This window comes from Lytechinus pictus, chromosome 10 (assembly GCF_037042905.1).
Source record: "Lytechinus pictus isolate F3 Inbred chromosome 10, Lp3.0, whole genome shotgun sequence".
In the NCBI taxonomy this organism is placed as follows: domain Eukaryota; kingdom Metazoa; phylum Echinodermata; class Echinoidea; order Temnopleuroida; family Toxopneustidae; genus Lytechinus; species Lytechinus pictus.
In genome coordinates, this window is record NC_087254.1 from 12,299,276 (window position 1) to 12,315,146 (window position 15,871).

General features: G+C 35.5%; 1 protein-coding gene across 1 annotated transcript in view; it reads left to right on the forward strand.

The window, feature by feature from the left end:
• Positions 1-8,543: 8,543 nt before the first annotated feature.
• Positions 8,544-15,871, forward strand: part of LOC129270178 (polycystin-1-like) — a 72,924-nt gene continuing 65,596 nt past the window's right edge. The window contains exon 1 of the mRNA XM_064106016.1: positions 8,544-8,709. Within this exon, the coding sequence (XP_063962086.1) occupies positions 8,544-8,709 (166 nt within the window). The remainder of the gene's footprint in view (positions 8,710-15,871) is intronic.

Sequence of the window (15,871 nt, forward strand, 5' to 3'; positions counted from 1 at the left end):
TTCAGTCAAGTTGGTCCTTATTGTCAAATCTGTAAAAATGGGATATTGTATATTCAAACAATAAAAACCTAAAGAAATAGTGAGTGAGGACATCATTGTCTGTCTCATTTGCTTGTCACTGAGTAGTGCATATCACTGTATTGTAAAAAATAAGCGAAAAATTAAAATTTCATAACTTTCTTATTTTACATACGATTCTGATGAAATTTTCACTGTTATGCTAGTTTGATTTTTCTCTACTTTATTCGTATCAACATTTTCTGGGGTGGACTTGTCCTTTAAGGACTACAATTTCCCAACCTCCACTTTCTCACCCTTCCATTTCACTTCTATCTCTTTCCACTCTTATCTCAGTCCTTCAAGGAATTTACGCAGTCATGGTGTACCGTAACCACTTCCACGGAAATCTGGACTCTTTAATCCTTTTCTTCTAAAGTTTACGTTATTGATAATTTACCCGTTTTATCCTCTGATCTTCTGCAATGCATACACATACATACGTACATACATACATACATACATACATACATACATACATACATACATACATACATACTAACATACACACACACACATACATACATACAAACAAACATACATACATGCATATCACCGAGAGGCAAATAAGTTATCAACTTTATATGCCTACATCCAAGGTATTATCCAAGGTATTATATCATTTTAAACGACTGAACTTTTTCGAGGCTTGCTCAATTCGCTCACTCCTTAAAAAATTCTCCAATAATATTATTACACACCGCTGTCTTGAAAGACAATTTTGGCCAGCATTCTGTCTTCCAACTAATGAATATAATTGCTCGCTCGCTTGCATTTGATTATCAACTGTAATTCAGTGGTTTATATCACCAAAAATCCATTGCAATATAGTTATCGCAATAACAAATAGTGATAGGCATTTAACTCAAAGATGGTAGTATAATAATGTACACATTTAAAGTCTATATGCCTAAGTAAACATTGCCCGCTTTTAATTACACACCACTTTTTGGATGCCATTTTGCCTTCCAACTAAAACTTTGCTCTCTCTCTCTCTCTTCGCTCGCTCGCATATTGATATTAACTGTAGGTCATTACTTCATATCACAACAAATCCATCACAATATTGCCATAAACAAAATCGTTTCAATAGGCCTTTAACTGGAAGATGGTAGTATTATGCACATGACGGTCATACCGAATTATCCCCGTCTACCTTCATGTGGGGCGGGGTGTTCCCCAAATTTTTAAATGTTCAGTTCAATATGATTATGGCTATCACCCCTCCCCCCCCCCCCCACTGCTCGGGCTGAATTCAAGCCATTGGTAACGGTTATGTCTTCTATATTTTCATCTGCACTGAAATAAATTTTACATTTGGCGCCAACTTTATGACGCCATTTTGAAACAGTGCTCATATAATTATAAACCTACTTTGGCTTTTAAGGAACAAGAAATGCACTGTAATATTTTCAGATTGTGAGTAGGGCTACTGCTTATTGTTTATTCAAGGGGTCGTTGATATAGTAGCATAACCAAGCTGTCTGATCAATCTATTCATCTTATTACCGCTTTTTGAAGCTGGATGATTATCAGCTTGAACAAAATTTATTTGGCGCTAACTTTATGGCGCCTAATTGAAACTGTGCTCGTTTAAGGCTGCTTTTAGATTTTAAGGTACAATAAAATACACGATGTTCTCACAATTTGCGAGTAATAATAATAGTAATCAGTTTTTAGATAGCGCGTTAATATAACCATGTCTCTATGCGCTTCAAAATATAAAGGCAAAAAGAAGCTGCTGAAAACTGCTTATCTAATAAAAGAGAGCCAATGGAGTAAATTAGAAAGTCAAAAGGGGCCTAAGCTTTCGATCCTAGCAGAATCTTCGTCGGAGGCAAAATGACAAACATATAAAGTGGAACAACCATGATATAGACCACAGACAAGCTACAGCAACACTAGAAACAAGGAGACAAAAGGGGCATTAGTGAGTAGAGAAGACCAATCAGGTTAGTGAAGGGGATGAAAGAAAAGGAGTAGGCAGACACAAAGGGAAGTTAGTGTAAATAAGGCCAGTAAAAGACCTCAAGCCAAGAAATATAAAGAAAATAAAAAAAATATAAAGAAAAGAAAAAGGTGAGTGAATGACTTCACTTTTTTTGAGTTGATGTACATTTTGAATAAGTCTTTAATAGCTGTTTTTAATTTGTTTTACGGTATCAATCGTTTTAGTTTGTTCCTTAAAACATGGACTGCATGAGTAAATTAATATTCACCATTAGTCATAATCATCAGAACTGATGTTGGAGGAACGATTAACAAATTCGATTCCATTCAATTCAGGTTTGTTGCAAAATAACAAAAAATTGCCAAAAATTATGATTGGCAGTAACAGACCGAATTTTAGATGTTTACACAATTCCAGTAAAACATAATGTAAGAAGAATTACAAATTATTAAGATTTCACACACTGGCAGAACCAGGGGGCGGGGGGCACATCCGGCCCGTGCCCCCCCCCCTTGAGGAGAGGCATAATACAAATTTGTAATGTAAATATGCCGTTATAAGTGTGCCCCCTTTTGAAAGGAGGACCCTTTTTTCGTGGACGAAATTACCTTGAATTTTGTGTTACCCCCCTTTTTTTGCTTGTTCAATTTTCCTCGTTCCTCGGGAAATTGTGCCCCCCCCTTTGGAAAATCCTGGGTCCGCACCTGGATTCACAATAATTATACCAAAATATAGATCAAAATTACAAATATGCAATTAAAAAGTAGAGATAAAAGGGATGAAAGATAAATAAGTAAAGTTTTTCACATGCAGCTGTCATACAATTACAAACTCATTTTGCATGGTATTATTTTAACAATCTTGTGAGACTTGGTAGAGCACTATATACATTCTTGTTGTGTGAACGAAGATGACGTTTATAATGATGTTTACAGCCTTATTCAAGCGATCGTTGATGATATATAGTAGGATGATTAAGCTGTCTCATCGATGTTTTTATTAAATTACCGCTTTATGATTATGTATCATAATCATATTTTCATCAGCATCGAACAAAATTTCATTGGTGCCATCTTTATGGCGCCTTTTCGAAGCTGCGTTCTCGCAAGCCTACTTTTAAGGCGTAATAAAAACATAATGTTTTCACCTTGTGATCGAGCCTATACTGTTAACGGATCGTTGATAGAAGAATAAGCATATTATCTGTCTGCACTAAAATCATGTTAGCGGAGCTGCTTCTATTCTGATAATTTACTGTTTATTTTATTAACACGTCTGATAATTCCATTCGTCAACATTTGCCACCCCTCATGCGGGCAAAAAATTATAACGGTCAATGAATGAGAATCAAGTTTGTTAACGAACAAAATCTTTCCAGGTCAAATAACCTTTTATATGAAGATCCATACCCTCTCGAACGAAAGAAAATGATAATACAAAAAATAGAGTATATCAATACTGTATTCTATAATTTTATTGGCAAAAACATTGAGCAAGCAAGATACCAGCTCTTTACTGTTATATTCTTATTCCAATCTCTTGATTTACTGTTGATACATTTATGTAATTTCTATGCTAATTTTTAAGGCTATACAGGCTATTGGTCACTAGGATTTTTTCCTGTTTTAGTATAGTAGCCTTCCAATTGTATCACCAAAGATAATGATAGATATACATGAATTAAATTTTATTGAAAAAATATATGTATTGATAGATGGTAGAGAAGATGTTACCTTACATCTTGTATTGATGCGAACCTTTTTGTAGACGACAGTTCATTGTAAGAAAAAAACATACAATGTTTATATACGTTAAAACATTTGATGATGCACGGTGACGGTCTTATACACTCAAGAGCGAGAAAAAAAAGAACGAAAACTTCAATAACAATCTAAACATTTAGATGCAAGAGGGTGAAGTGAGAGAACGTATCATTTATTTGATCCTCTATTATATTTTTTTGTAATACTTTTTTGGGTTTGTTTTGTGGGCTTATTCAAAATTGGGTTGAATATAAGATAAGGATTAGAAGGGTCATATCCTCACCCAATAATATTGGAGATGTATCCACCCCCCGGCCTGGACGAAATGTAGGCCTAAATGTACAGGGCAAAAATTATAATGCATTTATGAAAAATAGAAACGTGTATAATGAGATTTTGAAGGACAAATAAAATTGCGGCAAACGAATCATACTCGAACTTTCTCATTTATAGGTCTTATACACTCAAGAGCGAGAAAGGAAGAACAAAAATACAATAACAATTTAGACATTTAGACGCGAGAGGGTGAAGTGAGAGAACGTATAATTCATTTGATCATCTATTATATTTTTTGGAAATACTTTTTTTGGTTTGTTTTGTGCGCTTATTCAAAATTAAAGGGTTGAATATGAGATAAGGATTATAAGGGTCATACCCTCAAACAGTAATATTGGAGATGTATCCACCCCCCCCCCCAGCCTGGACGAAATGTAGGCCTAAATGTACAGGGCAAATATTCCAATGCATTTATGAAAAATAGAAACGTGTATAATGAGATTTTGAAGGACAAAGAAAATTGAGGCAAACGAATCATACTCGAACTTTCTCATTTATAGGTCTTGTACACTCAAGAGCGAGAAAGGAAGAACAAAAATACAATAACAATCTAGACATTTATATGCAAGAGGGTGAAGTGAGAGAACGTATAATTCATTTGATCATCTATTATATTTTTTGGAAATACTTTTTTGGTTTGTTTTGTAGGCTTATTCAAAATTGAAGGGGTAAATATAAGATAAGGATTAGAATGGTCATATCCTCACCCAACAATGCTGGAGATGTATCCATCCTCCGGCCTGGACGAAATGTAGGCCTAAAGGTACAAGGCAAAAATTCTAATGCATTTATGAAAAATAGAAACGTGTATAATGAGATTTTGAAGGACAAAGAAAATTGAGGCAAACGAATCATACTCGAACTTTCTCATTACCCTAGATATGATAATAGTACCATACAGTAGGGGTGAAGAACTTATTACCACACCATCTCAAATACAATAGGGTTTAATCGTCACCAATGGTTGGAGATGATAGAGTGTCATTTTATGCGGGGAGAAGATGGCATTAATAAGCAATCATCCGTGCCTTCACGACGATGAACAACCAAAAATACAACCTCCAAAGGCTGTATCGCTACCATGCCAACGGGAGACGCAGTGGATGCACTTTCATTTTTTTTTTCGCATGCCCCCACGAAGATTTCCCGGAGCTGTTTATTGTTTACCGTGTTTATTATCTGCACAATATGAGAAGATGTAATGTATAATTTACTTGGAAATGGACTAATTTTGGTTTTCTATTGTACATCAGGCAACTTACGAATGTGATGAATTCATCCGTCAATAGGCTTAGTATAGAATTCAATTGAATATATATATATATGTGTGTCGGTAAAGCTCAAGAATGAAATTTACATCTGGGTGGCAGAGCAAGGAATGTATTATTGTTCTGAGAGTAGGGTTTTCGTACTACATATACCAATGTCATCGATATGGTGTAATTTTTGTAATATCATTAAAGGCATTACTCCTCAATTGCCATGCTGTAAAAACTGTCGTGTTCTAACAATCAGACACCTGTTGATGTCCCAACGTAGACACCTTCAAATGACACCAAAAGTGTTGAAATAACACCAAAACTTAAACACCAGAGGATAATAATCCCTGCTGGAAATGACACAGTGTCACACAGTGTGATCGCAGTGTGTTCACATAGTGGACTACGTGAGAATATCATTCACACTGTTAAAATACTCATATTCAACAGTGTAAAGATATTTTCGCACTGTGGACACCTCGACAATCTGACTGTTCACGGCGTGTTCACAATATCGACTACGTTTATATTGTGATTCGCACTGTTTAAATGCTCAAATTTAACAGTCTGGATGTGATTTCACATTGTGTTCCATACTGTGAATAGACACTGTGGCACTCACTGTGAGACATTGTGTTCTTTCCAGTAGGGATGGGCGTGGTCTATGTAGGCCTATACACCAACAATGCACAGTTTCTGCTGTGTATATTTCGAGATGATGAAGAGCAGTGAAACAAGATTAAGAACGATGATAATTATAAGGGTATCACACATTTTAACAATTAAAGTGTTGAAAATATGTTTACGATGTCGGGTTTTTTCAAAAAAATTAAACATTCACGCGACTGAGGGGATGCTTAAACTGAAATCTCATTTCAAAGATATTTCGTAATTTCGCGGTGTTTCTAAAATGTATAATTACATTTTAAAAATGAAATCTTTATATAAATTCATTAAAAAACCATAATCATAAAAAAGATACATCTTCTGTGTACGGATATAAGTGTTAATGTGTCAATTGCCACTTTTATTTCAAATTCATATGGACAAGGGGGCGCCGTGGGGGCGTCGTGATCTAGTGGTCTTGACTCTCTCCTTTCAATCTGAGGGACATGGGTTCGTTTCCTAGCCATGACATGTTTTCCTACAGCAAGAAATTTCACAACGTTGTGCTGCACTCAACCCAGGTGACACGAATGGGTACTCGGTGGCAAGAAATTCCTTGAATGTTTGAGTGCCAATAGGTAGCCGAGCCAAAGCCAGGGTAATAACAATAACATGGCCCGCTGGGAGAACAGTTTTCGGAACTGAAGTGGCTTCCCTGGTAAATATACCGTTATTATTACTATTATAATTGTTATGATATAGGTGCATCATTTCGTCTCTGAATATTTCACCAAATAAAGTACGTATATTGAAAACCTTCAACGAGTTAAAAGTGAAATATGGAATTGTTATAAAGAACCATTGCCTTTTAGTTCATAGAACACAAAACATTTACAATCTTTATCATAATTAAAGATTAAAAAAAAAAAGAAAGATAGATTGTGTATTTTATTCGCAGACATAATAATGATCCTCTAAGAATTACGATAAAAAACTTTCGAAATTAACTACGAAGTTTGCCGACAACTTACTCCTGAAATTTTGCAAGGCATCGTTATTGTTCTCAGACTCAGTTGCATAAAAAGACACACACACACATAAAGGATAATGGGGGTGGGGGTTCGAAGAAGTCATACTCGAGCGAAAATTTAAATTTTTAAAACGAAAATCTAATTTTGTGATAGATTTTTATTAAAAAATCCGATAATGATATCATACTCATTCTTTTTTGCCCTTTTCTTTGTGTCCACATTATTTTCTTTTTCCCCTTGGTCGTTTTAATTATCAATTATTATTATCATCATTTTTTTTTTTTTTTGGGGGGGGCATCGAGTCCCCATCCTACACTCCATACTTCAAGTCATTTCCGCTTTCAAGTACAATACATTAATCTTCATGATTAAATCGTCTCTTTCAATCCACTGTATCCTATATATCATGTTCAATCATTATTAAGTTCGCTAAGCATAATTCAATTCTATTTTAGTCTTCTATTTCAGCCTTCATTATTCAGTAAAGTAATAATGATAAAATATTAATTCATTTCTTTCCCTCTCTAGTATACCATACCGATCATGACAAAGCCATGTTGTTTTCTTGTCCTGCGTACCCCTATACCCTTCCCTAATTTATAGTATATGGCTAATATAGAGTAAAACAACCTAAATATCTCTTGTCTGTGGATTTCTTTCTTCTGTATTTATTGCTTGCTACGAAATAAACTTTTGCCAGGGAGCGGTGGTACCTTGGGTCAGGGGGCTACTACCCTTATGATATTTCTTTAAGTAATAAAAAGTGACGTCACATTTAGGTCGTTTTGTCCTCTATCCAAACAGTCGTCGCTCATGAATTTCATAAACTTTTGTTGAGTAAACCTGATCACTTAAGCCTGAAAGGGCAGACTAATATTTTTTTGTGACGGTCCAATGACAACGCTCATTCTCCGCCGCCTTCCTCTTCCATCAAAATGATAAATTTCGTCTGTTGGGTAGTTTGTCGTCTGACGGACTTGTAATTGTTTATCATAATCACTTCTATAGTTTTGCGACAGTAGAAGTGTGGATGTTGTAAATTGTTTTAGATTTTTATCGCAAACTCATCAGCATCGGACAATACAAGAAGATATCAAAGGAGACTATTATGATTATCGTAAACTTCACGCTTCTTGTTTGTGAAATATTTCAATTAAGATATAACGACTGAATATTGATTATTCCTGATTATTAAAGATGTTTTAACCGGACATCGGAGGCCAAAATGGAGTTCGAATTCAACGAGTACCAGGACCTGCTTTTTTAGTAAAGCTTATTCTGGAAAATCATAGTTATCAACATACGATACAACCGTATGGGTAATCATTATCCGACTGAATCTCTTGCGAATCCATCGTCACTTGGTGGAATTTGTAATAATTAATTTCCGTTAATGTTTTCCCCGTAGATCAGTAAAATAGTTTGCTCTGAATAATGAAATGACATGATAATTACTCTTAATAGTCATTTGACACAGAGACAATAAATTTTGGTTGTGTTAATCATCTGTGAGCGCGAAATGTTCGGATCACGGAGAAGGATGCCGGGCGTATCTGGAGTTTACACCGCTATACCGGTGAAGTTGCTGGTGTTGCTGTTGACGTTGTGCCCATGTCGCTGCCACCAAGCTCTCAGTGGAGAAGATGAGTTGTTTGGAATGGAGATGGGGCAACCTTGTCGTGATATTCCTTATGATGACGTAAACGGTAAGTCGGGTAAACATATTATGTTTTTCAGTCCTAAATATCACCTATTAAGCCTACTTTGCTGGCCTAAATATTGATCTTTGAATCGCTGAAAGTTCATTTCTAAAAGGATTTCCTTGCTTTTTATCCATTCATAATGAAAAGTTTCGTCGCCAAACCCAAAGGAAATACATTTATTTTATTCCATATATACATAATTTCACTTGTCCTTTTATTAGTGAGTGGTAGTGCCGGAGCAACATTCTGGAGACCTTAAGTCCCTCGTTCTCATTTCGTCTTCTCCTATCCATTTTTTTTTCTATTTTGAATATAATCAACTGGTATGATACACTCGTTGTCATTTGTAAATTAAGTTCTTATCATTAAATTTTGATCTAGACTATTAATAATAATGTTTGTCCTACAACAAAGACGCTGCACTCTACAAGCTCAACTTTTTTTTTTAAACCAGCAACCTCCATTACCAACCTGTTGCAAATGCAAAATTATTTTGTCTACCTTATATTGTGCGCAAAATTGGGCAAAATGTTCATAGTTCACTTATATATCAAGAGTATACAGCACTAAACGACATTGTTATCGTTGGAAAAAAAATCGAAGTGATATGAATGAAACATAGGCCAATATGGTGACACTAATCTGCTAATGTAAACTAAAGTATTCCATTCAAATTCTCCTACTTTTATTATTGATTGATAGTTATTTAAACCCGAGATTGGTAGCGATTCCAACACGGCTAATCCTGTCTAATTCAACGCATCATGACATGAATTACCATGAACGCTGCATAGAGTGAAGAGCAAATCATATCAAATAATAGTTAAAAATCACTTGTAAATCAGATTAAAGAAAAACATTTTGATGCAGTTTAATAGGATAATCATTGACGAAATGTTAATGCAGATAATGAAAATAAAAAGGCGATGATTTGATTGGATATATTTGATTCACCAACGATATTTGCATGTTTACAAGTTGTGGAACGAATTGCAGAAAAACGTACACATGTCAAATAAAACATTATTATACTGTATCAGGCCCATCGGAACCACTACGCGTGGTACGGTATTTACCGTTGTGGCATCATTTTTTTTTTTAATTGAGAAAAAAAAAATGAATAAAATAACATAAGGGAGAAATTGAGAGAGAGAGAAAGAATATGTTCTGGTAATTTCTGATTTTTTTACAAAAATTGTTGAATTGATGTGAATGTGAAATTTGATAGAGTGGAAATAGTTCAAATACCACAAACTGTTACAAATATTGGCAGATGCATTCCTTTTAAATTTCGAGAAGCACTAAAAGTATTTTTTGTGCGTCGCGATGATATTCTGTGTCTATTTACCAATAAATTTTGTAGATTGCTTTGCTTGATCGCTACGTTTACTCGCATACAAGTAAAGGAAATATCCCCTTTCAAGGGCTATGGCACATACCCCATTCCATTCACGGCTATACTCGATGTGATGTGTAAAATTGCAAAGTTCCACAGTGTAAAGTGAGATAATGTCTTTGTCGGTCGCTACGCTCTCTCGCATTAAAAAAGATTACAGTCATTAGACAGTGAAGGATGGATAGATAGTTTTGATCGAATTCGTGAATTTCCCTAACCACTTTCATAAAGTTTCAATCGAAATGATAATAACGCAGTTCTTGTATAGCGCATGTCATATCATGTGTCATAACGTCCATATGCGTTTCCATAGGACTTGGATATTAATATTACCATGGCTTCAGCCCCACAGACTTTTACAGCGCGATGGCATTTCAACTCAAGGAATAAATTCCCGCCAGGTACCCATTCATCTCAGCTGGGTTGAGTGCAGCACAGTGTAGATTAATTTCTCGCCGAAGGTAATTACGCCATGGCTGGGATTCGAACCCACGACCTTCTGTTTCAAAGTCATAAGACTAATCCACTGGGCCACAACGCTCCGCAAAGACATGCAAGTTTAAACATTCGCAGTATTACTGATCAGTCAGGTCGTATATTGCTCAAATGTACAATGATCGAAATCGATAAAAAAAAGTCCAATGAAACGATTATGTAGGGAATTTGTTTTGTTTGTTTGTTTTTAGTTTATATTCTTGGGAAGGTGTCGCGAAAAGTGAAATTAATGAATATTACAACATCGCAAAAATAGGATATAAACATTATATTACATTTTTTTTTTAGATTTCATATAACTTTTGCTTTACTTCTCAATATAATATATAGGGTCAATGTCGACCCATTATACCTTCATGGTCGAACGTTTCGTGGACAATTTTGACAAAGTGAAAGTGGATAGATGATCATATTAAACATAAAATCATTTAATTTTTAACGTTCGGAATGCGATCTGACGAGAATTAATCACCTTTTATTTGTTTGATAGATGGCAGTAGATGATGCTTACTTCCATGCTGGGAGCACCATTGTGTTGCTGGCGATGAAAAATTCGAATGCAATTTTCTCTCTTTCCAAGATAACAATGCCGCAACCATTAGTAGATTAGCCGTCAAATAATTTACACGACTTATACAAGAAACAACGTTGCTTCATACGATAAGCTTAACACACACACCCTCACGCACACCCACACATACCCTTACAGGCTTACACACACACACAAACGAAATGACTCGAATAGTATCAATTGTCATGTATAGAATATGACACTGACACCTGCATTTCATCGGGGATGGGGGGGGGGCGGGCGGGTTAAAATTCAAGGGTGATAATATAGGCCTATATTGCAATTAACCACGATGTGATTTATTTATGATTGCAGGTTCAAACCACGAAAGAACGAGAGTGTATCGATTATTATAGCAAGGATTTGTGTATGTATATGGGGACAGATCCGTCACTGTCCCGAAATGGAATGAAAGCCTCACCAGCGGCGTAACAGGGATCGGTGGCCAGGGGGGGGGGGGGGGGGGGGCAAGAGCCAAAAATTTCCCGGTCATATCATGGTATGAACAGGCGTAATGGTGTAATGAGGCGACTATTTTGAGAGGGCCAGATATTGCGTATCGGGCAGAATTTATCTTTTAAAAAAAGTTGCGAGCGAGCGAGCAAAAATTTTGACCTTTTTAATACATAAAAATCCAATTATTGTGATAGATTTTGAAATGATCGATATCCAGAAAATAATATATTTCACTCTTCTCTCTTCCATTACTTTTTTGTGGTCTGAACGCCACTGTGAACAGGATTCTTTGCGGCAGTAGCGTGAAGAGTAAAAAAAAACGAGGGGCGCAGTATGACACATGTGCTAAAAAGCTGCTGAATATAATTCCCGAGCGAGCGAAGCGACCGAGAAAAAAATCACCTTTTTCATGAGAATCTACCTTTGAGATATTTTTGAAATTATATTCAGTAAATAAAATGATATCCTACACTTTTCCTTTGCTTTTCTTTCCTCCTTCTTTTTTGTTCTTGTTTGTAGAACTTTTGGGGGCCAATGGCTTAACCCTTCCATACTCATATATGGCAGTGCTGTGCGGTTGGGGTCCGGGGCGGAGCCCCCGGAACCTCTTGACATCAAAGCCACTTAAACCTCGCAGATTGCCGCTATTTTAATCAAATCGCGAGTATATACAGAATATAGCTTTTACACAACACATTTATTCAACCCAGTTGCGTAATGAACCAAATATTTGAGGTGGCAAAACATAGCATTGTGGGAAAATTTACATATTACATCCACTGCATGTTGGTTCTACTCTTTCTATTTGTCATTATATTGATTTTTTAATGTATTGTTTTTTAATTGTTCATATAATATTGTATATTGTACCTTTTTAATGGATGTGAGTAAAGTGAATTGAATTGAATTTGTTAAAAGTCGCCAGCGTGCAAAGCGAGCTGGAAAATTGCATATTGTAATTGAATTCTAATTATGTGATAGATTTTTCCATTATATTCAGCAATGCTGACAGCAAATAACACATTTCATTGTTTCCATTCATTTTATTATACGTTGTCTCCTGTATAATTTATTTCATTTCCTCTTGGGTGTGGAACCAAGACCCCCCCCCTCCCCGCGCCTGTACGCCAGTGATTGAACGGGGGCGTTATAGAGCCATTTTATGGTTATAGATGAAGAGCTCCTACTGCTTTGCATAAAATTTAGCAAGCTTATAGCACAATGTTGCGTGCAGTTCATCATTCTTCCCGCTCTTTATTTTCAATCGTCGGCAGCCCGGTCGTGTTATTATTTTTTTTTCTTGTCCCTTTTGTTTGTTTTCTAATTTAGCTTTTGACTAATTCCATTCTACCTTCGTTTCCCGCTATTGTTTGTCGTTTTGTCATATTTTAATTTATTTCCCATCAAGCTACTGCATTACATAAGCCTATTACGGAATGATTTGTTCTTTGTCAAATATTCTTCTTTCGTACATTTTCCCGCTTTTTTTCCTTTTCCATTAAAAGAAAAAAATCTTCGTTTTCTTTTTCCCTTTCCTCCTTTCCTTTTCCCCTTTCCTCCCCCTTTCCCTTTCTTTCTCCCTCCCTTTTTTTCTCTTTCCCGTTTTTTTTATTTTCCCGGTGAAATCCGCCAGGGGGGCAGCTTGCCCCCCCCTGCCCCCCCCCCCCGTCTGTTACGCCACTGAGCCTCACCCTGAGCGATCTTGCACCCTGGTTGGAAACGGATGCACTTCGGTCAATCTATCTACCACTTTTCCATGACAGGTTATGGCGGGAAAAATATTAAGAGCATTCTTATCATTGAATGTATACAAAAAAGAAAGAGGAAAAACTACATTAATAACGATTAATGTGTTTCATATTGGGAAGCCAGCGCCTTTAAGTGGATTATTCTACGAACTTTGAAACAGAGGGTCGTGGGTTCAAATCCCAGCCATGTCGTAGTTTGCTTCAGCAAGGAATCCATCCTCAGTGTGCTGCACTCGACCCTGGTGAGGTAAATGGGTACCGACAGTAATTCCTCAAAAAAGCTGTGTGCACCTGAATCATAGGTAGCCTATAGCTTAGCCTGGGTAATAATAATAGCAGAACCCGCTGGGAGAACAGTTTTTGGAACTGAAGTGGTTACCCTGGGTAAATATACCGTTATTATTATTACTATTAATTATCATTATTAATATAATAATTATCATTATGTTTTTACATACAAAATAATGTTGCATGTTCTTCATCATCATCATTGCCTGAACCGGGATTTGAACCTGGGGTCCTGGCTTACATGACCAGTGGTCTACCAGTTATAAGCTCCCCGGGGAGCGTTATGGATTATATATTCATTGTTTTGTTATATCAATAAAAATAGCAGTTGTGCTTCTCACCAAATCTAGATCTAGCAGAATCATCAGATCTGAAAACTTGTCAGACGACAAAATAAATATTGATGAACATTTTCCAGGCTCTCATTGACATGGCTGAGGCATTTCAAGTTTGCAATATTCTTACATTAGCCCGGAGGGAGGGGGTGCTATCATATACGTCAAGGGTTCTACAAACGAGGTATTCGACTGAGAAATTTCGTTTGAAGGAATTTTTTTATTTAAAAAATATTATTTACAGTTAACATCATTATTGATAAGATTATATACATGTATAATCATAGAAGTGAATATAAAGCAGGGTCCCGGGATAAAATCCTTGTCCCCCCTCCCTCACACCCGATTAGATGAATAAAGATCTTTACATGCAATTCAATATACAAAATGGAATAACATATTGTAAAAAACAAGTGGATTACACAAAACTTTGAAAATGAATCAATAAATTTTATGTTTAAAATGATACTTAAAAACCAAGACAGGATCAAAAATCTGGACAAAGAATAGTCGATCAGTGGAAAATATAAGAGGCACTGTAAAATTGCTATAAAAAGAAAGAAAAAAATGTCCACTTAAGATTAAATATAATAACGTAAGCAGGATATTGGATATCATGTAGGATCATGACATTTTATATTTGTGATGTGGATATATAATTTTTGTCAGCTAGGCTTGGTTTCTATACAACTATTGATATAATTTACATTGCAAACGTAATTGATAAGTAAAACCGATAACTGAATAAACAAATTTCAACATGGGAATAATTGCATTTTGGAGAGGCATCTATTGATCGACTTTTGAAATGACATGCCGTTGATATGTCAAAATCCTTTTAAAAAATCAATAAAGAAGTAGAATTTAAACATGATCGTTCAAGTCAATGAATTGATTTTCAAGCAAATTTCAATTCTATACTCTATAAACATCCTCAATACAAACCCCGGATCACAAAACAATATGAGGAGGACATAACAGCACAGAATAATCATGGTCATTTAGAAAGCTAAAACATTGGTCACCACAATTTCTTCTGCAGAATTTTAAATGTTCTTGTGTGTAAATTAAATCCAAGATTGTAAGTTTGTAATCCTGGGGCCCATGGCATAAAAATTTTGTCATAAAAAACTCTGGCAAATAAACAAAAACTCTGGCAAACAAAATAATGCCAGTGAAAATTACACATTAAAAAAAAGTATTATGGCAAAATTTTTATGCAACGGGCCCCTGGACCCCACTCTTCAGTACAGAAGATGGTCTAATAATGATGTACATTTAGTTTTATTTCGTTTTATTGCATATCCATAATCAATATTGATTCTTTTAAAAAGCTAAACTCGGTCTCTAAATATTATTCCGTAAGACTTTCTTGAACAAAAAAGTCAATTCAAGATTGCCATTTCTTAGTATTATACAGACTAATGCTATGATGTATAATGATGATACTACAACTACTACTACTACTACTATTTCTACTACTACTACTACTAGTACTACTACTACTACTACTATTTCTACTACTACTAATACTACCGCTACCACCAACACCATCACCACCACCATTACTTCTTCTACTACTACTACTATTACTACTTCTACTACTACTACTACTACTACTATACACTCTAAAAATCAAGGATTAAAAATAAATCCAGTTCGGCTGTGGATAGTGACCAGCCGAATGTTGGATTTATTTTAATTCTTTAGGATTAACTTTCAAATGTTTAAAACTAAATCTAATATTCAGCTGGTCACTATTGACAGCCGATCTGGATTTATTTTAAATTCTTGATTTTTAGAGTGTACTATTTCAAACACAACAACAACAATAACAACAAGATCAACTACTACTACTACTACTACTGCTGCTGCT